Raw genomic sequence first — 23,655 nt, 5'->3', positions numbered from 1 at the left:
TTTGGGGATGCTCAATGTGAATATGGCACTATTTGTAAATCCAAGATGGCGGGCACGATTTTTCAAATAATGGCAAGTTGGGTATCGTTTTCGAGGTATTTGGGGGTGCTCATTACGAATATTGCTTTTGTTTGAACTGTCGTGTTTGCCATCTTGGATTTAGAAATGAGTGCCATATTTGTATTGAACATTCCCAAACATCTCAAAAACGATACCCAACTTGCCATTATTCGAAAAATCGCGCCCGCCATCTTGGATTTAGAAATAAGTGCCATATTCGAAACCTAAAACCGAAAATGCAATAAGCAAACATTAAAGAAAATAACTGTTAAAATAGATTAAAAAATCGCTTAAGAATGCTCCCCTTTTAAGAAAATAAAATATTTTAATATAAAATATTTCGCTTGAGTTACGAAAAGAAAGACATATAATAAGCTATCAAAGTTGTACTGGTGGTGCCAAAACTATAGTAGAAATGAATATTTACTGTAAATTTGTTGCAATATGTGCTGCAATTCAAATAAAATTAAAATAAATAATTATTCAATAAAGCATGAACGCAGAGCCGTTAAAAGTATTATAAAATAATTAAGTGTCCCAATCAATTTACAGGAGTTAACGAAAACATTTAATGTTTATTCAAGTAAATATTAGTTCAAGATGCGCAAATAAATCGAAATTATAGGCACCACTAAAATTTACGTAATATAATTATTTTGATACAGAATAGCAAAATGGGGAGAAAAAAAATTCGTTACTTTGCAACACTTTCGTATCTTGTTGCCGCGAAATTATTTTTCTGTTTTAGTGAATAATTACATAAAAATATGAGTTGAAACGCATTACTTACTTGTGGAATGTGATGTTAGTGTCTATTTTATGTTTGTCTGTTCTATTTTTACACCCATTTACCGCACATTTCGTCATTTTTAGCAAAAAATTTTGGAGCTGTTCGCGGTGCAATTTGACCTTGAGCACTAACAGCCCGCGCGCTCCTGGGAGCCCGTGTGGAAGCCTTTAACTTGCCTCACTTAGCGTGTGCGGGCTAGGTTTCTATGCGTTATTATTCTAAGAATATAACAAAACACATTTGAAGTACTGTTTTCGCAAGAATTCCAAAATAAAATGCAATTTTGAGTTACTCCAAAAGGTCCTGAAAACGGTTACGTCCTCAAGCTATTTAAAAAAAATAAAGATAAACAATTAATCGTCGAATTTCACCGAATCACTTCGATTTCTCGGAAAAAAATATAACAAAAAAAATTAGAAAAAAATATGAACATTATTTGAGATTATTTGTTGTTGACATTGACAACTTCTAACTTATTGCCGAATAATTGAAAATGTATGAAATCCTTGCTGTCTTGGTAATTTAATATTTTTATGTACTTGTTTTATCGATGAACACACTTATTTACACTAAATTCTCGTAATAAACCATTTATAAATATTATAAAATCGAAATTAAAAAAATTGGATACAAATCATCGGAATGTGGGACAATTTTACGAAAATAGGAGGAATTGCTACAGAATTGCAAAGTATTCTGTAAATAAATGAATTGCTTTAAATAGAATTGCACGATTTGGCCTTTAAGCCCCCTGAACAACAATCAACCGAAAAATAATCGAAACAATCACAACATTTTGAATCTATTTCTCGTGATAATCGTATAATGTGGTCACCGATATGATTAGTCCACATCCCTATTCGCGTCACGATGACAAGTGTCAAATTTGGCCTCTTATTTGGTGACGACTATAGTGTTATAGACTTTTGTTTGTGTGAGACCATAGTGAGTGACACAATTCAATATTGCATTTGAGTGCACCTGTTGACTTGTAGTACTATCCTCCTACCCCTCAAAAAGTGGCAGAAAGTTTTGTTCGAGAAATAACGCTAATAGCGCTTAGTGGTTTGTGAATAGCGCCTCCCGTTAGGACGGGAGCTGTTATACTGTAAGCACTTTTATGTCGAAAATATTACTTACACTTTTAAAGTAAAACGAAAACATCACAAATTAAAAAGATATTGGTAACATTCAAAACACATTCAGGGTCGTATTCCAGAACTCTACTCAATACTCAAGTCAGGACTTGAGTATTGCAGTGAGCACTGAAAATCATACTCAAGTCCTTGCCATTAGGGTCGTATTTCCAGTGCTTGAAATCATACTCAAGTTTGCTTAAATCCTGACTTGAGCATTGAGTAGAGTTTTAATTTTTTAATTTAAGGATTTTAAGGATTTGAGTATGATTTAGAGCACTAGAAATCATACTAATAAGTCATTGCCATTAGGGTCGTATTTCCAGTGATTGAATAATACTCAAGGCCTGACTTGAGCATTGAGCAGAGTTCTGGAATACGACCCTTCAAGTAGCAATGCGACGACTTGCATTTGTTTCAACTCGTGTTACAGTCCGCGAGGCCTAAGCTGAGCTTTGCGTGAGTGCACATAGATAGTGTAGGTGTGACGTCGACCTAGAGGGCGACACGTCCTTTGCTAAGTTTAAATCGGTTTAAACTGCTTTTTGTCAATTGGCCTGAGGCGCGGTGCATCCCTCGCACGACGCAACTCCGCCGCGCACCTTTCACACTTCACCTCTTGTACTGGTAGTAGCGTGACGTGTTTAATTCTTAATATTTTGTTTTTGTGTTCGATTTTTTAGTGAAATGGCTGCCAACACAAATAAACGAAGTATACGAAAATTTTTAAATAGCCAAGCAAAAGGAAATTTTGTGTAATTGAAATAGTTATTTTAAAGACATGAACGACAAAAACATGTCAAGTGTCACTACATCAGCCCAATTAATTGGTAGCGACATCGACGGGAATTCCGCTGACCACTGTCCAAAGAGTTTTATTGGAAGGTAAACGTCTTTTGGAAGACGGAAGCAAATTTAAATCTCCGAAAAAGACCAGATATCATTATCATTGACGATTTTGATAAAGCGGTAATCCGAAGAACTATTCACAACTTTCACATTACTGATAAAGAGGTGCCAACTATGAAACGAACACATGGAAAGTTGAAAAGAGAAATAAACTATCCAGGTTTAATTTGGTTATTGCGTAAAGAAGTGTCTCTTTTAGGATTTAAATGGAAAAGAACAGAAGATAATAGAAAAGTTCTAATGGAAAAACATGAGGTACGTTATCTACGTATACATTTTTTGATTAAAATTTCCGAATATCGCATTCAGGGCCGGCCAGTCGTTTATAGACACGACTCACACTTCTTCAAAATCTTATTCAGATGGCAGCACTTCTGGTTTGAAGAAACCAATTTGTAAAGGAAATCGTTTAATAATAGTTCACGCCGGCGGTTTCATACCAAATGCACTGCTGATGTTCAAAGTAAATAAAAAAAGTGGTGATTACCATAATAATATGAATGCAGCAAACTACACGAAATTGTTACAAACGCAATTAATTCCAAATTTAAAGCCCAATAGCGTTGTGGTGATAGACAATGCATTTTACCACAATTCGTTAGAAAATCCCGCTCCCAACTAGTAAAAAAAAAATAGTCGTAAACAAGATATGATTGACTGGCTCAAGTTTCGCAATATCGATCACTCTACAACGATGCTTAAACCACAACTCTATCAATTGATACTGCAAAACAAACAAAGATTTATTGAATATAAAATTGGCACTTTACTTAGAGAACATGGTCACAGCGTCCTTCGTCTACCACCCTGCCACCCGGATTTCAACCCAATTGAAAATATATGGGCAATAATAAAAGGATACGTGGCTAAAAAAACGTGTCGATGAATATGGATACAATTATGAGGTTAGCGAAAGAAAAAGTTGACACTATCACTGTACAAGAATGGAAAAATGTATGTGACCACGCAATAAAAGAAGAAAAAAGTTTCATGGTCACGATGCCGTTCTTGACGATTTATTGGAACGATTCATTATTAACACAAACGATTTTCAGAGGAGAGTGAAAATGAAGACGAGAGTGATAAAGAAAATGATGAAGATGCAATGTCCGGTGCAGAAAAATTGTTATAATTTTTTTATATTTGAATTTTATTTATGGATCTCTGACTTCTCGGTCACACTTACGTATGTACACATGCTCATCGGTCATACATATCATAGCTGGCCTTTATTTTAACAATTTTTGCTATTCGAGTTCACAAAGTATAGCTCGAGTTGACACGTTGTGGGAATAACTTGAGTTAAATAACTCGACTCGCCCATCGTTCGCGACTCGAGCGTGCTCTGAGGGTCACCGACGTGCTGTATGAATGAAGTATTCGGTTCGACGGCGGCGGCGGGCGGGGCAGGTCATGAAAAAGTAACTCTAGTTGACTCGTTATAGGAGTAACTGGAGTTAACCGGGTTAAATAACTCGACTCGCCCATCGCTAATTCTAACAATTCTAAGCAGTCTTGCCAGGTCTACTGTTTTTCCAGTAGATCTACTGTTTTTGGACCACATATACGGTTCTACTGTCTTTTAGCGAAAATCTACATGCATCGTTCGGTTGATTTCCGCCTTTTCTACTGCCGCACCCCTTGATGCCGCAGCGACGCATTTTAATCAATAATTAATTGTTTTTAAGTACTTGCAGCATCTGTCTAGATCACAGACATGCATATGTCTAGATAGACGCCGCAAGTACAGCAATTTGTATGAAAACCGAGCGTGCCACAGTTTTTGTATCCACTAGACGTCACATGAACTATTTAATGATGGAAACCTCCTGCCGCTCGCTCTAAATCGATTAATTGAACGGAATGCGCGTAAACACGCGTATTTCATTCAATTAATCGATTCTAAATATAATATTTTTTTATTAGTAGAGTATTAATTAATTACAAATAGTCGTAATAATAATATAGTAGAATAATAATAGTTACGTCCTTTATTTTACTTGTTATTATTTAAAAAAATTAAGATTTTAATTTTTAATCGACTTCAAATGTTGAAATTATTGTCCTTCCAATAAAATGAGCTTAATATATAACATCTTTTTGTAATAGAAGATCTTATCGATTAACTTAAATAAAGAAAACGCACGTCAATATATGAACTTGCGGCTGCCTTCATTAATTTTGCTAGATGGTTTTCTGTTGGTAATGCCTTCATTAATTTTGCTAGATGGTTTTCTGTTGGTAATTGATCAAATTGATGAATGCCAAGACAAATGAAAATGTTACTGCTGACAAAATATTGTAAAATCTTTACCCGTTTACCCACAGTTATGGTGCTTTGCAGTTTATTATCGCACAATATTTTTCGCGTTTTCGAATAGTGTTTATCTACGATAACGGTCGAGCACGTTCTGTAGTGTAGCAGCGGCAACTAAGTGAATTTCACTTACTTTGGGCACGCGAAGTACGTACACTTGCGGCGTCTATCTAGATTATGTCTGTGATCTAGATATACTATGTCTGTGTCTCAATCTGAATTTCGATGGTTGCCTGTTAATGAATAGGGAACTTGGAACTTCAACGGCATGCATAGGTCAAATGTTCGAATGTTTTCAAATATTTTATGTAATCGATAAATTGAATCAATGTGATCATTGTGAAAAAAGTGTTATAAAACAGAAAATTAGCAATTAATGTAAAAAATAGGCTTATGTTCCTTACATATGTAATTGCAAATGTAAATGTAATTCCACCCTGGCTAGACTGGAAGCAGGAGAGATTTTTTGCAAGTTTGTATAGCGCAAGACGATTTGTTTCGTGGAGTAGGTACTTGACGCGGTGAATTCGATAATGGAAATGAAAAACATTGTTTGTGGACCATTGAGCAGTTTATACATACGTATACGACGTGTAATCACTTCCAACCCATTAACGTTTCAAAACTTTGGAAATGAATAAATTTTTCGGTATATTTGTTTTTTCAAGTAAACCAACGTTTCAGGCGCTTTACAGGTCCCATGGTCATGTCACTAAGATATGAATATGAACAAAAAGTAACATGGTACTTACAAAAGTTATTAATTTGACTATGTTATTTTTCACAAATGTGTAAACATTTATTGGCCTAACGCAGGCCTTTGATTGGTGCAGAAAAACTAACACCGCTCCGAAGTGAGATAATTGGTCACTTCAGAGGATGGCAAAAATAAAGTGTTCACGAGCGACAGTGAATTGTGACCAACCACGCTAAATGAGGTCTATACACGTTGGCGCTCGCCTTCACTCGGCCAGCTAGGCGAGCGACACCAAGAGCCGGCAGGGCAAGGCACATAAGCAACACGTCGGTATTGGCCTTCACTCTGCAACGCTGGGCCAACATTACTGTATTGGTGGCTTTGCATAGAGAACGCACATTTCTATATCGCTCTCGCGCAAGTCGCGCCCTATCGTACTAGCCCTACAGGTCCAACCGGAGGATTGCAATTAGACTTGCAATTTACTTCCAGCTCATCGCAGTGTGATCGACTAATAGGCAGTGGCTTGGGATCTGGCTCACTACAGGAAAAATATGGGAAAAATTATGAGTTTTGTGAACTATAACTTACACTCTCTACTTACAGACACGTGCGCAGTAGTTAGATGTAACATACATGGGCTAATAAAGAAAGAGGATCATTTGCAAAATTAAAATACGCCCGTAACATCCCCGTGACATAGAAATTTCTGCCAGGTAGTTAATATCTATCTGTTCTACTATTCTACACGGTCAAATTTTTGACCCTATGATAATACTGATACTGTTGTGACGCACCCAATGAGTTATAATCATAAAGCATTTAAATCCTGTGGGATATAAAAATACTACGGAAACATCCAAAGAAATCAAAAGTAATTAATTCTCTATATCTGCTTTACAAATAAATAGTGTTTAATCAATGTGACGATTTCAAGTGTATTTGGCTTTCCCATTAAAGAGATTTTGACATTTTAATTTCACTGAATAATTAAAAATACAAATTCTACTTCTAGCATATTCAAATACATTACTTTAAGCATGAAGTTCCTTGTTACATTAGTGAACAAAGAAGTTTTCCAGTCCAGAATATGCGAACGCGATTATTTAAATAATTGTAACTGATGACGAGAGCACACGGTTAGCATTACGATTCCTTCCCGAACTTTTGTGGTTTAAGTTTGCGAGGGCATTCACCGAGTCCGGGGCTCAATGCTAATTAGCCACAAGATTAGCCCAAACGTGGACCGTGGTCACTGAAGCGGTGTCAGAACCGCGATCACCATGTCCGTGGGCGGACGCGTTCGTTGCGCCGCCGTAGGCGTCATCGCGGGGCTTGTCTATCTATTCGCTACATTCAAAATGACTTTATGTTACGATTACGGGGTACCGGTAGAAATCAAATTGTGGGACACAGGGCGAACGCCACTTGCACACATGGTGGATGTTACTAATGGATTTGGTCTGGAAGTGCTAGCTGAACACAACTTTTTGAATGACAACAATATTGCGTTCTCGCCTTACGGATTAATGGGAATCCTCGTCGCACTTTACGAGGGCGTAGACAGTGAGTCTTCGTACCAAATCCAGCGAGCGATGCAGCTACCGTGGAACAGAAACGTTATGAGGATAGGCTTCAGAGATATTCATCGCACTTTAAAAGTGAGTCTTGTCTAAATTCAAACAATGTAAAAAAGTGTTATAATAACCGTATGATGGTGTTGTACGTGTCTATGAGTCATGTAAGTAGGTACATGTTTGTTTCCACAACTCCACGTCTAATCGTACGCATTTGGAGTGTGGTTGTGGTACTGCCACCCTTACTTCTTCAAAACGCGCACCGGAAGACCTATGTAGGTAATAGCAGTTTCTAATTTATTGATACAGGTATGTTCCTATTTTTGACGATTTCAGAGGAGGCCGTATAGTGAAACTTGTTTAATTGCAATTAAACAAGCCCTTAAATATATTTCTACATATATACGAATGTATATATAATATAATATATTATATATACATTCTTATTATTATATATATATATATATATAATAAGTGCGCATTTGACCTCCATCTCACATGATGGAAAGTGATAATAAGTCGACGATGTAGCACGCACACCTAAATAATGCCTATTCACTCTTGCCTTGAAAAAGTTATAGCGTTCGGGGAACAAGTCCGCAGGTAGCCAATTCCACTATCTAGCCGCTCGCCATATAAATGTGGAGGCGAAACGCTTCGTGCGATTCCTGGGAATATCCACAACGTAGGGGTGGAATCCCAGCCCACGTCTACTCACCCCGATGATGGAAAGGGGAACGTGGAATCAAATTATGCAATTCCATCGCACACTCCCCGTGATATGTCCTGTAGAATACCGATAAGCAGGCAACTTTACGGCGGTGTTCAAAGATCTGCAGCTTCGCCTCTACTAATTTCAAGTCACCTGTAAGCCTTTTGGCACGCTTGTCGATTGAATCCAAGGTGGCCAGTTGGTATTTAGCAGATCCATCTCATAAGTGGCAGCAGTACTCCATACACGACCGGACTTGTGCTTGGTACAGCTGAAGCAACTGTCCCGGTGGATGCCAAGTTTTCTGGCTGCATTTTTGGCCATGGATTCAATGTATTTGCCGAAGTTCAGATTGGGCGACAGGTCCATTCCAAGTAGCTGGAGACGGTCGGCTATCGGTATGGATATATCACGAAAAGTCGGAATCAAGTGAAAGGGACTCCGTTTTGTGGAGAATAGACGGGCCTGCGTATCCAGGTTAAAAGGATATAAAGTACATAGTTTAACCTTGTTTATAAGCCTTGGCAGCCTAATGGTTTGACCTACTGCCTCTCAAGTAGAGGCCGTGGGTTCAAATCCGGGCTCGCACATCTGAGATTCTCAAAAAAAATTGAGGTGCGAAATTTAATTGAAATTTACCACAAGCTTTTTCGGTGAAAGAAATCATCGTGATGAAACTTACACGTCGATGAAGGTTCATAACCCTCAGAAACGTGTGGAGTCCCCAAACCGCATTGGGCCAGTGTGGCGGACTATGGCCCAAACTCTAGCTTGAGAGGAGATCCTTGCCCAGCAGTGCTATATATAAATGAGTTGATGACGTTCCCCTTGAGTCTTAAAAGATATCACTATAACAATAATAATAATAATAATAATAATAATAACGTTTATTCCTCCACAAAAATACGTACATATAGATCTTAGTAATTAAGATATATTACTTTACTATATATATATATATATATTAATTACTATACTTCGAAATCATTTTGAACAACAACATTTGTACAGATTTTTCATTTACAATCACTTTATAATATTTATTTTATATACCGTAGGTCGTGACAACCTGCAAGAGCTAAACGTGTTTACTACCATGGATTTTTGTCATCCCAATTTGAAAAAGCTGTATAATGTCCAATTTTTGTCTTACTATAGTTTTAGACCTCGTAAACGACAAATTTTGAATACTTAAATATCAACCGAAATCTTATTATAAAGTAGAAGCGTATAATTGCCCCTTAAATGAATTTGTGACTTTGTGAAAACGAGTAACAGACACTGCAAATTTATTTTTATTCCTCGTATTAATATTATGTCTACCACTAAGTTTAAAAACAAACTTCTCTTTAATATAAATTAGGTACATTTTCATAAATGTAATGTGATAAGATATAAGAATTTCTTTAAACTTCTTCTTCAAAGATAGTTCAGGTCCCAGATTGTAAATTGCCCTGATTCATGTTTAACCCATTGTTAGTTTCAGACGACCAATGGTTAAAGAATCTTTACCTTCGTATATAATAATGTTTTTTATTTGCCCGTATCATTTTACGTCGTGAAATGTATATCATTCATCATATCGCACTCTCAATAATAAAGTACCTAATGATCTTTGAAAATAACATTTTTGGGATAACAATACTCGTATAAGGTTTATTTTTAATAAACTTTTAAGTCGTATTGTGGCTGAAGGAAATTTAGAATGAGAACGATGAATCAAAATATAATAATGTTGTGTTGGTACTTAACCAACTGTGCTATAAAATACCTTTATGCTCCTAGGGCAATGTCCACCGGCATTAGATATTGCTTTAGTTTTGTATAAAACTAATCAGCCGCTGACAATAGCAACAGAATGGAAGGGAAACACGGTAGTCAATGCCTTTCTTTTGGCATTGTCGCCAAATGACTTCCGATGCTTCTATTTGGCTAATAAAATGTTAAAATTTGGTCTATAAGTATAATAAGCACTTCACGATGTATTGAATAAGCTAACACGTTACATTTTTTGCCTTTCTTCATTTAACTTAAAGCGTGATAGCATCAGATAGATAGGTATGTAGTATATTACTAGTAGGTACTACGCATTACCTACTTGAATTGACTTAAGTTTTTGAAATTTCAGACCTACTTCGTTCCAGAAGAAGGATTTCTTGCAGGTTTGGCGTTAAACAACGAAAACGTTACTTTTAATGAAGGATATAAAAAAGTGCTGCGGTTTTATGGTTTTGATCTGGACAATAATGATCAGCTGCCAACTCTGACATCAACTAACAGTACGAATGGTACCACTACCGCGGTTCCGGGAGTGATGACAGCAGCACCCGCAGAGAGTGGTAATACATCCACTCCTGTGACTTCTGAAAGCCCTCCAGCTCGTGAAGACACTAGCTCTACTTTAACCACATTAAATCCGAATGCAGAAACTTTAAGTGACGTTGACATACGCGGTCCCACCCCGACGACTACAATAAGTCCTTCTTCTGCGCCTAACAGTGAAAGCACCACTGTTCTTGCTACACTTAGTCCAGTCAATCAAGAAACTATTGTGTCAGCAGAAACGAGCTCTAAAACAACTGCTCAAGCAAGTACAGTAATAACACAAGCTAACACAACACCAATGATGACTGAAGTACCTATACCGGATGAGTTGACAACGACTGTTCTTTCCAACGCACCTGATGAAACAGAATCTATACCGGCAACTACATCAATTTCAATAGCGACAGCAGAGGAAGCCACAGTGAATAACGAAGTAGACGTTATATCTACTTCAGATGTGTCGACAACGGCTACTCAATCCACCGCAGCAGAGAGTACAATTCAATCTACCACTGAAAGTACAAGTACTGAAAGTACGACAGTTGTAATATCAGAAACCCAAGAAACTCAAACTGTATCATCTACAGACATTACTACAAATCCCACAATAGCTACTATTAGTAATGACTCTGCTTTAGAGACATTAGAGCGAAAGAAGAAATCAATAGTAAACTTTATTTACACAAATCCGCCATACGTGGACGATTATTTGTTCTACAGATCTTATGACATACCGGTAGTACCAGATGCGCCGCCGGGTTCAAATGTTGATAACTCTATGTTTTTAGTAAATGGTTTAAGAAACGTTCGGGTGAGTTCCAAGAATCCAAGTAGCTTGCAAGTAAGTATGTAGATATATAATGTTACTAATGTTTTAATCATAATCAACAGGTTACTTACATGAACTATGATACCATATTAGAATATGCATATTTACCGCATTTGGAAGCTTCTGCTCTGCGTCTCCCATTGGATAGCGAACGATATTACCTATTGGTTATATTACCTACAAGAGGAGGTGCAGCGGAATTAGGAAGACTCTTGGCAAGAATGGCACGAGAATCAGACCTTTCTGACGTGTACTCCACGTTGAGACCTCGTCGAGTCAGGGCTATCGTACCCAGCTTCACTGTGAAGGGGCATGTGACATTAACAACGGATTTGCAAAAGGTATTTTAATATCAGATTTTTCATTCAATGCATCAAAAGGAAACTTAATACTGATGGACCAAATGTAAACTCTATTATCGTATAAACGTAGTGTATACGTATAAAATTTACGTACCACAAGATTCGTAAGTTACCGATTCTATTATTAACTTCGGCAATCAAAATAATTGTATCCGGCAATTCACGGTCAATGCAGTTTATAGTGTAGTAGCACTTAACTTCTTGGATTATACCCAATCTCCCCCCCCCCCCCACACACACACCCGGTGCAGTAAAGTAGATAGGAGATGGAAACGTGCAATTAGGCAAGTAAGTTTGGTGGAAGTTCTATGCTTACTCACTAAGTTTTGTACACAAAATGATGGTTAAATTAGGTACTTACCAGTTTTTATTACTTTGACTTGAGATGGCTCAAGTCAAAGTCATGTATGTTTGATATATTACATAATCTGTAGGTATTTTGAGCTATCCAAGCTGATTCTGAAAATACATTTTCTGTTTATTACCTATACGTTATTATTTATATAAAACTGAGACCAAATTTGATGATAAACAGGTTGCTTAGCATTTCTTTTTCTTTTTGTATAGAAGTTCACTGAAAAATCTATAATAGCTATAGAGCTATGGTAGAGATAGCTCTATACATTGAAAATGAGTTCGCAACGTTTAGACGCTTTTAATAACGAATATAACAACACACATTAACATAACAAATTGTTATGCTAATCAGGAATGCACGTTACGTAGTAGTTGATATTATCTACAGGTAGGTAAGTAGGGAGTTTGTTAATTTATATGTGTAACATAGTAATTGTAGTAGTTGTGATCCCTTCCCCAGTTGGGCATCAGAGATGTGTTCGAACCGAGACAACGCGACTTTACGCCGATGACACACCAGCCGGGCGTATACGTTCGCAGCATTGAGCAAGCTGTCTCTGTTGCCATCCGCAAGTATCAACCCGAAGACCAGAAGAAGAATTGTAAGCTCTATAATGTATTGTAGTTTTCTAACGAAGGAAATCCATAAGAGGTACTTAATATCCACCCTTGGTAAAATAAAGCCACGTGTAATCATACGTTGTAATCATACGTTAAAGTGCTTTTATCCATAAGTCATAAACAAAGAAAGTCATAAAAATAATACCTACGAACTACTTGAAACGTATGTGAAATTTTATAACTCTTCTATTTAAGCATAAAAAATTATCGCCCAATTTCATTCGTAGAATCTTTAACTTCTCTCTTGAAAAGTTGTCATTTTGAAGATTTAGCCTTATTATTACACCAAGGGTGAGATATCATATTATTTACTTCCATCGACTACTTTAAAACGTTAAACGAACCTAGGACGAAAGTGTGTCTATATTATGTTACAGTAACACGTGTTATTATAATCTTTAATGATTTAGGTTAACCTACGGTTAAGTTAAATATGAGCAACATCGTATGCAGACCACGCGTGTCGCAGGGTCGTAGCAAGACCGGGATCGCAACGCGCCGTCACGCGCCGGCGCCTCCGCCGGAAAATCCTTGTGACATTGACGCGCTCCGAAAATCTACAAAATTGATTTTCCACAATTAATTAAATCTACAACCATGAAGGACATGATAATCCAAAATGACTACATTACAATAAGGTTAAACGTTACTGTCATCTATATCACTATGATGTAGATCATAAGTATAAAATGAAATTGAGGAATTGCCGGTGATACGATGTCAACAGCTAGTCCACTAATCTGTCTCTAGCAATCTCAAATGGTAATTATACGATCAAAATGCCGCCCGGTGTCCTCGTTTTCCGGTGCAGGGAGTGAGATAATTGTTGCCGAAAGTGTGTAAAAACCGAGGTGCAAAGTGGCGAGAGTAGTTCGCGCTGCATCCATTGTCTCGGCGGTCGGCTGCCGGCGGCCGGCGGGTGGCGCAACACGGCGACACGCGCATTTGCGTCCATTGATGCACCGGGCCGCCGCCCTCTCGCGGTATGCGCCCCGCTACGCGGTCTAGGTACGCTAGGAACCAGCGACAATAAACGAAATCGCAGCATCAACGTTACTGCGACCTAAATGCTTAATCGTGGGATGAAAATGATGATTCCCTGATAGTTGATTTCAATTACGTAAATGATCGTAACTAGTGAAATTACTGGATGATTGCTTCCTGTCGCCGGCAGCCAGCTATCTGTTGAATTATTTAGATTCAGCGATTTTGATATGAACGCTAGTATTTCAAACAAGTGCATCGTTTTGAAATAAATATTGTTTGTAAACGTTAACAAACATACATATGAGCTTTCACTGATATTAGCTAATCTAATTTAAAGGGTGAATCGTGTCCTTACTGCAATCAATCGAAAATAAATAAATAAATGTAATATGTAGACATTTTTTTCTGGCGCTTATAGTTCAGCTGATGTTGATCCAAATACAATAATATAAAAGTGTCTTAGAGGTGGAATTAATTTATTCCGTATTTTAAAACGATCTACTTATTTATAAACCAATAAAACTTTACCTTCCTGTAAGTACCTAAACAAAAATTGTGCCCCGTTTTACAAATGAATTTAAATGAATAGAAATATAGAAATTTGCATTGAGTGTACAATTCTTAAATAACAAATGTATAGTCATATACATGAGATACCTGACCCCCTAACGTACACAAACCGACCTTTTGTTTCTGAGAGCCATCTTACGTATTGAACAAAGAAAATTGAAGCAATTTCAACTTTATCATGTAAGTAATACAGCGGAGTGTTGCTTGAAGATGATCAACTTATTTTTAAAACCAATATTAAATTTCGTGACTTAACATCCAAGAAAATTGGTCACGCGGTTTGTTGTATGGACTGCTAGTTACAATATCCGTGGTTCGATTCTACGAGCACTATTTTGTTTAATCATTATATTTTTATCAGCATTGTTTCACTTGTTAATGTTAACGGTGACAAATCGCAATATTTGCTCACTACAAATTACTTAAAGTGGGTAGATATTATTAATAAAGCGTAGGGTGGGTATGGATCTTAGAGGATATGGATAGATTAACAAATCACGAAATCGTTCTGCAGTTTGCATACGATCGTGTCTTCGATGATTACGCATTGTTCCGCGTTTCGTTCCCATTTAATTCACTTTTAATTACTTTCAAAGTTTTCTTTCTTGTTTTAATAATATGCCTTACTTAACGGAATTATTAAAATTAGAAATTATTGTTTCATATGAACAAGACTTAGACATTCCTTACACCTATCCTGAGGTTAAACACAAAAAAAATACTATATTATATAATCATAGCCAAATAATATTTTATTTTTAATGTAACTCGAACCATGCTTGCCTCAACTTGCAAAGCAATCCATAAACCGCTAGGCCACGACGACCTTACTATAGCTGGTTGAAATTTATAATCTGTATTTAAGTAAGAACTATACGTTAAAGATCAAATTGGCTTTAAAACTTTCTTACAATGTCATTAACTAATGAGACGACCAGGGAGTCATACCAAAATAAATTTTACGGCTCACAAGTTAAAGATTAAGTTTCTTTAACAATTTTCTCCACATTTTTGTGCTCAGTACCAAAAGGTCCACAAAGTCGATTGGGGGTCAGGTATCTTGTGTATATGACGGTACCCACATTATTATAGTTGCGATGTCGAAGCACGTTATATTTTAGTACCATAGACGCCTTGTATACCTATCTCATAAGAGTCATTCGTCCTCTCAAGAAGAATTCATAGTGGAATTTCGGCACAGGGTACGTGACCAACCAGCAGCCTATAAAGTTCATGGCGACTTACCCTTTCCTTTACTTCGTGATGGACGCCAGCATCCACGTGGCGCTCATGGCCGGCAAAATGGTGGACCCGCTCAATTCCAGGATATTATAGTGTTTGTTACTTTATTGGGACTTTCATTTTTACAAAATCCTTCATCTTTTCAATGTTTTTAAACGAAAACATCTGTCACGCGAACACAAATTTTGCGACGGGTTAGAGGATAATCTAGAAAGGGTAGCGAAGTTTCCCATCACCTCGGTTCATCAGCACACACTTCAGAATTGTCATAATTTCTTTTCTGGTAGAAATTAGAGTGTGTCACTACAATTGAGTTTTAAACTTTGACTAGTCAGCTAAAAAGTCATGAATTAATCAGTTCTAGTAGCAAAAAAGTAGATACTTAATCTATACTACGATCTACGATACGCCGTTTTAAAGTTAAACAGTGATTTATTACTTCATGCTAGCCGCTGGGATAACGCAGCACCAATCCACACTAGAGAACCACAGCATCTATATAACATTTGATTACCCACTATTCGTGAATTAGTTAATAGTAGGTTCTATTCGCCAAAATTGTTATATAAAAAAAAACATCCAAGTGATTTTAATTAATTGGTAAAGTCAATAATGAAAATACAAGAACAAATGCAAAAACCAACACATGTCATCTGGCAAAAAGGCCGCTTGTCCCCATAAGCGGCCTTTTTGCCAGATGGCAATTTATTCCAAGCAATCATGGAGGTCGACAGAATGAACTTAAAAATAATCAGAGCGTAGAAGAGCACTTAGCTCATGAGGAATATTATGTTGCTGAAACCAAGCTAGAATTGGTGGCTTTAGGTTCTAGTTCTGCGTGCCAACTGCACACCGACTGCAATAGGGCTGCACGGTCGAGTTGCAGTGGCTCCTTTCTCTGCCGCACGGTTGACAAATGGAACTCCCTTCCGGCACATGTCTTCCCTCCCTCTTATGATATGGGGTCCTTCAAACGAGGCGTGAAAAGGCATATTGTAGGCAGGCAGGGTGGAGGTGGCTAGTGCAGTGAGGATTTCATCGCTGCACTAGGTTCCTTCGCGTTTGGATACCACTTTCCACTTAACATCAGGTGGAGTGGAGTCATTTGCCTGTCATGTATAAAAAAAAAAAAAAAAAAAGTTGGACCACCAGCATTCTAACTGCAAATTTGCAGTCGGAGTGCAGTTGTAATGCAGTCTGTCTGTCTAGAGCCTTGTCTAGAGTTTTAGGTTGAACTGATAATTTATTATGGTATGTATGGTGCATTACTCACTCACTCTCACTCATCACTATAGTAACGGCACACTATGATGGTCGTTTTGACGTTTGTCCACTCATAAGTTTCATAATACGCTGACGGAGTTAATTGCTGTATTTTACATTGTTGTCAAAAGTGACGTGCAGCAAAATTTATGGAATGTATAATTTTACGACACAACTCTGCATTTGTTGTTCAAAATCCGAAATTGAAAAAAAAAATATTCTAATACGATCGTCACCTATAGGATCGGTGGCAAGTACAACTTCTACCTCCGGCAAACTCACGTCAAAGCTCAATGCAAAACAAAGCAGTTTCGAATTGATGATATACATTTTTTTTAAATTTATTAAGGCTTTGGCAAAGCCATCAGCCTAAACATGAAGTTTAATTATGTTTCTGTAAACATGGCTGTCACAAAGAGGATAGGCAATTTGAGGCGGCGTGCTTGGGTTGACTCGGGATTCCTTAAAACGGGCCGATACGGGTATTTTAGTTCGAGATTCGTATAATTTCGCGTTTTAATCTTCGATTGAGGCACAATAGCACTATCCTATTCCACTTTAAGCTAGAATTCACAAAATAATTGAAAGTCAAAATAAAAACGACGCTTTTCCCCCAAAAGGTCCAGAGCGAATGCGATAAACATACATATATCCTTAGAATAATAACGCATATATTATATAAAAAAAAAGTATTTTTATTTTCGTTTTATTAAAACTTGCAACCCTTGCAATTCTAGTCATAAATCTAAAAACTTTTAAATGTGACCCGCATTCGATTATATTTTTTTCGATAATGAATTAAGATTTGACCTTACCATTATAATCTGTCAAAACAAAATAGCCAGCATACCTTAGAGGATGGAAAAAAACACAGTCTAAGCATCATACTATGTGGGCTTGGTCATAACTGAGTATACAGTAATTGTTTGATATTATACTCGTATTCGTCCTTTGAGATTAGCATAGTACTTGTAGTATCGCATACGTGCGGCCACTTTTGCACGTTAGTTGTAGGTAGAAAAATAAAAACCACCGCTCTCTCCTCCGCCGGCGAGGCCGAGGGCCCGTGACGCGCTGTTCGCTTGCCTGTTCTCATTCGTGTTTACGTGCTCAGGCTACTTCGCAAGTTCTCCGCTCTCATATAACATCGTAGTATATATACTTCCTATAAAAAACAATGCCTAATAGAAAACGCAAGAGTGATGCTCTTGAAATCAGTGAACTAAAGAGAAAATTAATAAAATTGGAACGAAACCGTTTCCGTCGTGTACGAGTTATATCATCAAGTTCCTCAGATTTATCAAGATCGTCGTCATGTGCATCGCCTGCACCGTCATCGCATCGTAGTGAACTGCGCCAACTACGTTAACGCTCGCTTTGCTCCGGTTCGCCCATCAGAAGGTACATTCAACAACGCGATAAACATTTTGACAATTGCAATGCGTGATTGCGCATAATACTTATGCTTTTTCGCAGTTGTATACTTTTTTTTCGGTAATTTAACTATGAAAATTACCAATTTAATATGGAAGTGTGTTTACGCACACAATATAAATTATAATTTAGCAAGTGCGTGTTCGCGCATCATAAACAAACCTATTCATTTTGAAGACACGTGTTCATGTGTTTTTTTTATAGCCTTTGCGCTGATTATTTTCTATCTGCGTTATTTGCGGCGCCCTTGCTAGTAATGAAAGTGGTTCGTATTGTTATAATATATCGAGCACCGCGGTTGCTCAAGTGCAAATTCACGCTCAACAACTCAGTCCCGCAGCGACGACTTGTCTCGCGACACAGCACCTTACGTCTACAACAGCAGAGCCTATTATCTCAAACGAGATAATTGATCTTATAGGTCCTACTAACGAACCGCTCGCCTTGCTTTCGAATGTTGATCCCTTGGTAGTGTCAGAGCTGAGCAGTGATATGTCAAATATCCTTGGAGAAGTTAGATACCCTTCTGTACAGAAAACACTCGGCAAAAACATTCAAAAAGAACTTGCTGTAAGATTCGATCATATAGCCACAAATGCACTCAGCAAATAAACTCGGGAGGAATTACGAGAATAATATCCGGTTCCAGCTAACTGCTTATTAAATGATGCTCCGCAGATAAATCCCGAAGTCAAAGCGGCTATATAAAAAACAACATTAAAAAGACTTGGCGGCATGGAGCAGAAACAAAAACAACGATACCTTCAATGAACACTAAGCCAACTTAATTTTTGGACCTGCTCTGTTTTTATTTTGTTTTTTGTTTCTTTTTTTTTACAAAATTAGTTTTTTTTGTTCTTGTTTCTTTTTTTCACAAAATTGAGGGAGCACAATTAAGATTATATTAAGCAGCCATACTTACTAAGGCAAATAAATATGGCTGTTTACAAAAGTAACAGAAGATGACCAAAAAATAAAGATGGCGTAGTGTTCATTGGTGGTATCGACAAGTAACTAGTGCAATTGCATGTCTATGTGAAGCAATTACCGTATTAATTTCCCAGAACAATAGAGATCCTAATTTATTAAAATTATTGATGGATGCAGGTCGAATTATTTGTGACACTCAATACAGTGACTCTTTAACAAGAAGGTTCTTGATCCTTGCCTCACTGAAAAAAGAAATGAAAGATCAATTACTACTTACAAAAATGTATTCTCATTTATTTGGTAAGAACATTGCCGAAACGCTTAAATCTGCGAAAGCTATAACAAAAACAAGTGCAGAGCGAAAGCAAACTCCAAGCTATACGAAGCAGAACACCTGGAAATCGAATACTAATAAAACAACTTGAAACTCGAAGAGTTTTCCCTCGAACCACAGGTCGACAGGGAACGCGAGATCTCGCCTACCTGCTCCCAAGAATCAGCCCGTCAGCTCATCGAAGAGCTCTCTGCCGACTTCCAAGCGCAGCCATCGCTAAACGAGGTAAAATATACAGGTAGATTATCAAACTTTATACATCAGTGGTCTCAAATAACTAACGACCCTACAATTTTAAGCTTGATCGAGGTAATAAAATTCCTGTAACCTCATCCGTAATTCAAGGTGATAATTCTTCTTCGGACAAAAAACATATTCAAGAGGGTATTGACGATCTTCTCTTTATAGGAGCTATTTCACAATGTGACCCAGGAGAAAAAAAATTTTTTTTTCAAATATTTTTCTGGTACCTAAGCCAAATGGTAAACACAGGTTCATTTTAAATTTAAAAAAATTCCATAAATTCACTAATACTGCTTACTTCAAATTAGAAGATTTTCGAACTAGTAAAAATTGTTACATGACAAAAATCAACCTCAAAGATGCTTACTGTTCAGTTCCAATACACCAAGATTCAAAAAAATTTGTACGTTTTTCCTGGAAACATAAAATTTACGAATTTAATGTGTTGCCCTTTGGCTTAAATACTGCACCTTTTGTATTTACAAAAATTATGAAACCTGTTTTAAAATTACTCAGGTTAGCAGGCTTCTTTCCACCGGGTATCTCGATGATATCTTTTTATTAGGGAGGTCTCGAGAAGAATGTTTAATTATGTAACTTGTTTTATACTGAAAAGCATTGGCTTACTGAAAAGCTTCTATTGCCCTTAGGCTTTGTTATCAACGAAGAAAAAAGTGTTATGGTGCCTTCTGTCTTGTACATTCTTGGGCTATATCATAATATAACTCTGCCTCCGTGGTCGAACGGTTACCATGCCGGACTGCCACGCATAGGTCCCAGATTCGGTTCCCGGGCCGGGAGAAATATTTGTATGGCCTACTTTTATTTATCTCGTGAGTTTGGGTATAATTTGTGGTTGTCTATGTGTGGGTCCATGGCACCCGCGACACAGGGTTTCCCTAGTCTGGGGCTATGTTGAGTGTGTACGTTATTATTACTATTATTATAGACTCTCAAAATTTCCAAATAAAGCTACCTCCGGGAAAGAGAATTAACATTAAATCTGAACTCAATAAATTTTCTAAGTTAGAAATTTGTAAAATACGATACTTTGCTAGATTAGTTGATTTATTTACTTCTGCATGTCCTGCTATTGAATACGGCTGGTTACATACAAAAAATTTTAACGGTGTATATCTAAACTTAAGAGATGATGAAAATTATGAAAAATACGTGAACATTCCACCTTCACTCGTTCCAGACTTTGATTGGTGGTCAAAATCTATTGATATTTCTGTCAACAAAATCGAAACTGGAAAATTATGATTTAGAAATTTTCACCGACGCCTCAACGGGTGAGGCGCCGCATGCAGTGCGGAAACTGCCAACGGTCAATGGAATAAAGAGGAATTGTTATTACATATTAATCAGTTAGAAATTCTTGCAGCTTATTTCGGCTTAAAAGTTTTTGCTAAAAATCTCTGATTGCCAAATTCTTGTAAGAGTAGACAGCACTACAGCAATCTCATACATAAATCGTATAGGTGGTATTCGGTTTCCTCACCTCACGCAAGCCACTAGGGAATTGTGGTAATGGTGTGAACGGCATAATATAAGATATTTGTGTTCGCTGCGTAAATACGATACAAGATAATTTTGTAGCTGACTCTGAATTAAGACGAAACCATCCAGATGTAGAATGGGAGATCTCTGACAAGGCTTTCAAAAAGTTTACAAACCATTTTGGCAAGCCAGAATTTGATATTTATGCCACTCGAATTAAGACTAAATGTAAAAAAATTGTTTTATGGCAGAGAGATCCTGACGCGTTTGCCGTTAACGCTTTACGATTTCTTGGTCCAATATTTACTTTTACGGGTTTCCGCCATTCGCTATCATCCTTAAGTCATTGAGAAAAATTAGCCAAGATAAAGCCAGAGGCATAACTGTCGTTACTCTATGGCCTACGCAGCCATGGTTCCTTCTGTATAAGTCTGTTAGTTTCTGAACCACTTATTTTTAAACCATCCAACAACCTGATTATCTCTCATTCCAGCAGTCGTAGCGTGCACCAGCGATGTATCCTGGTTGCAGGGCTGCTCTGTGAAAGTCTTTAGTGAAAAGAAATATTCCGCCTTCTGCTGTCGGCGTGAAGATTGCTTCCCTATCGGAAAATTCGATTAAACAGTAAGACTGTTGTTTGAAAAAATGGTACACATATTGTTGTCATTATAATTTTGATTTCTATGAAGCATCGAGCTTTACCATTCTTGATGTTTTATCACAATTGCACCTTTGACGCCACCCTAAATGGCTGTAGATCAGCACTGTCTCTAATAATTGGCAGTCATATTGGCAAGGATGACCATATAGATTTTTTAAAGGCATATTTAGACCGAGGCCTCCTATGCCAAAGTATAGCATCACTTGGGATACTTCAATATTGTTAATTTTTTTAGAAAAATGGTACCCTAACGAAGATCTGTCCATTGAAAAAATTTCAAAGAAATTAATGACTTTATTAGCACTGTCAACAGCGCATACAATGCAGACATTCTCAAAAATTCATATTTCCAACATACAATTTTCTAATAGCCTAAAAACTGTTGATTTTATTAAAACCTCAAGAATCCTTACAGCCTATTTTAATTCTTCCTTCATTTTCTGAGAAAATACAAATATGTCCAGTTTCCACTTTAAGATGTAACTTAGAAAAAACTGAAAACCTTAGAAGTAAGTAATTATGATTTTCTTTTCATTAGTCTTAGGCGTCCTTATCATAGATATTTTTTCCTATATCTATGGTCCTTATAGGTCTGTTACATCTCTGACTTTATGCCGCTGGATTAAGGATACTCTGCATTCTAGCGGCAATGATGTATCTCTATTTTCAGCACACACTACTCGACATGCCACCACATCTAGGGCACTAAGGGTAGGCGTTAATCTAGATGTTATTAGAACAGCTGGGTGGTCGGGTTCGTCGAACACATTCGGTAAATTCTATCATAAAGTGGTTTTAGATACTCAAGGTGATTCATTTGAAAAAAGTATTTTGAGAAATTGTCACTAATAATTATTTACAAGTTCATACTGTTTGTAAATGCTAGGTATGTACATGTAGGTACATGCATTACGATTAAAGACCATGATTTTTTTGTTAAGAACGAACTTACCTGTACGTGAAGTTCGATCATAATTAAACGAAGGTATTCTTCCGAAGAGATTAGCATCCCACCCTCCCACAGATCACCCTATTTGTCGTGAAATGTCAATCTTGGCACTAAATGAGAACGGCAAGCGAACAGCGCACTACTGGCCCTCGCCGGCGGCGGAGAGAACGGTGGTTTTTATTTTTCTACCCTCAACTAACGTGTAAAAGTGGCCGCACTTATGCGATACTCCAAGTACTATGCTTATCTCTTCGGACGACTATCTTCGTATAATATGATCGAACTTCACGTACAGATAAATTCGTTTAATCATTAATTGATCTGCACTGTTTGTTTATTGTAATCACCATCGACCATCACTATTGACACGTTTATGCAACCTCAAGTGTTACGTACCTTGAACCAAATATTTTTCCCATTATTCTCACTAGTTCATTAGTACCTATTGGTATATAATATTAAATCTATGCTCACCACTATTATAAATGAGTGAGGATGTGAAATGAATTTACACATTTTTTCTTTTTATCTTTTCCTTTACGATTCCCCTTTTTACGTGCGACATTCATCCATGAAATTTTTTTCGAAATATTTTTAGCGAATATCATGCTTTTCCCTTACTACTTTCCTGCTGCTTTTTGTTTCCTTATATTGAAAATCCTCTTTCAACATAGTCCTTAATGTTCGACAACTTCCAAAATAAATTAAAAATGATTAAAAAATTAAACTACGGCTAGCACCGAAATAGTACATTTTGCATGTAGATCAGGTATGGGCAACCTTTAACATGTTGAGGGTCAAACTTTAGTATGCAAATAGGTTCGCGGGCCGCGTTTAAAAGTGATTA

The 23,655-nt window shown here is 37.1% G+C and overlaps 1 protein-coding gene and 1 long non-coding RNA gene across 2 annotated transcripts; one reads left to right on the top strand and one right to left on the bottom strand.

Annotated features, from left to right (window-relative positions):
* Window positions 1-7,011: 7,011 nt before the first annotated feature.
* Window positions 7,012-15,584, top strand: LOC113233059. The gene is made up of 5 exons (XM_026468023.1): window positions 7,012-7,570; window positions 10,327-11,334; window positions 11,415-11,693; window positions 12,532-12,673; window positions 15,451-15,584. The coding sequence occupies exons 1-5, from the start codon at window positions 7,193-7,195 to the stop codon at window positions 15,582-15,584; spliced, it is 1,941 nt and encodes a 646-aa protein (XP_026323808.1). The 5' UTR covers window positions 7,012-7,192.
* LOC113233060 lies at window positions 11,941-15,562 on the bottom strand. The gene is made up of 3 exons (XR_003310670.1): window positions 15,495-15,562; window positions 13,113-13,249; window positions 11,941-12,173 (listed from the first exon to the last, which is right to left on the bottom strand). It is a non-coding gene; the product is annotated as an uncharacterized LOC113233060 (long non-coding RNA).
* Window positions 15,585-23,655: the final 8,071 nt, after the last annotated feature.

Source organism: Hyposmocoma kahamanoa, unplaced genomic scaffold, assembly GCF_003589595.1.
Source record: "Hyposmocoma kahamanoa isolate Upper Pololo Valley unplaced genomic scaffold, ASM358959v1 78, whole genome shotgun sequence".
Taxonomy (NCBI): Eukaryota; Metazoa; Arthropoda; class Insecta; order Lepidoptera; family Cosmopterigidae; genus Hyposmocoma; species Hyposmocoma kahamanoa.
This window is presented reverse-complemented; position numbering and strand designations above follow the sequence as displayed.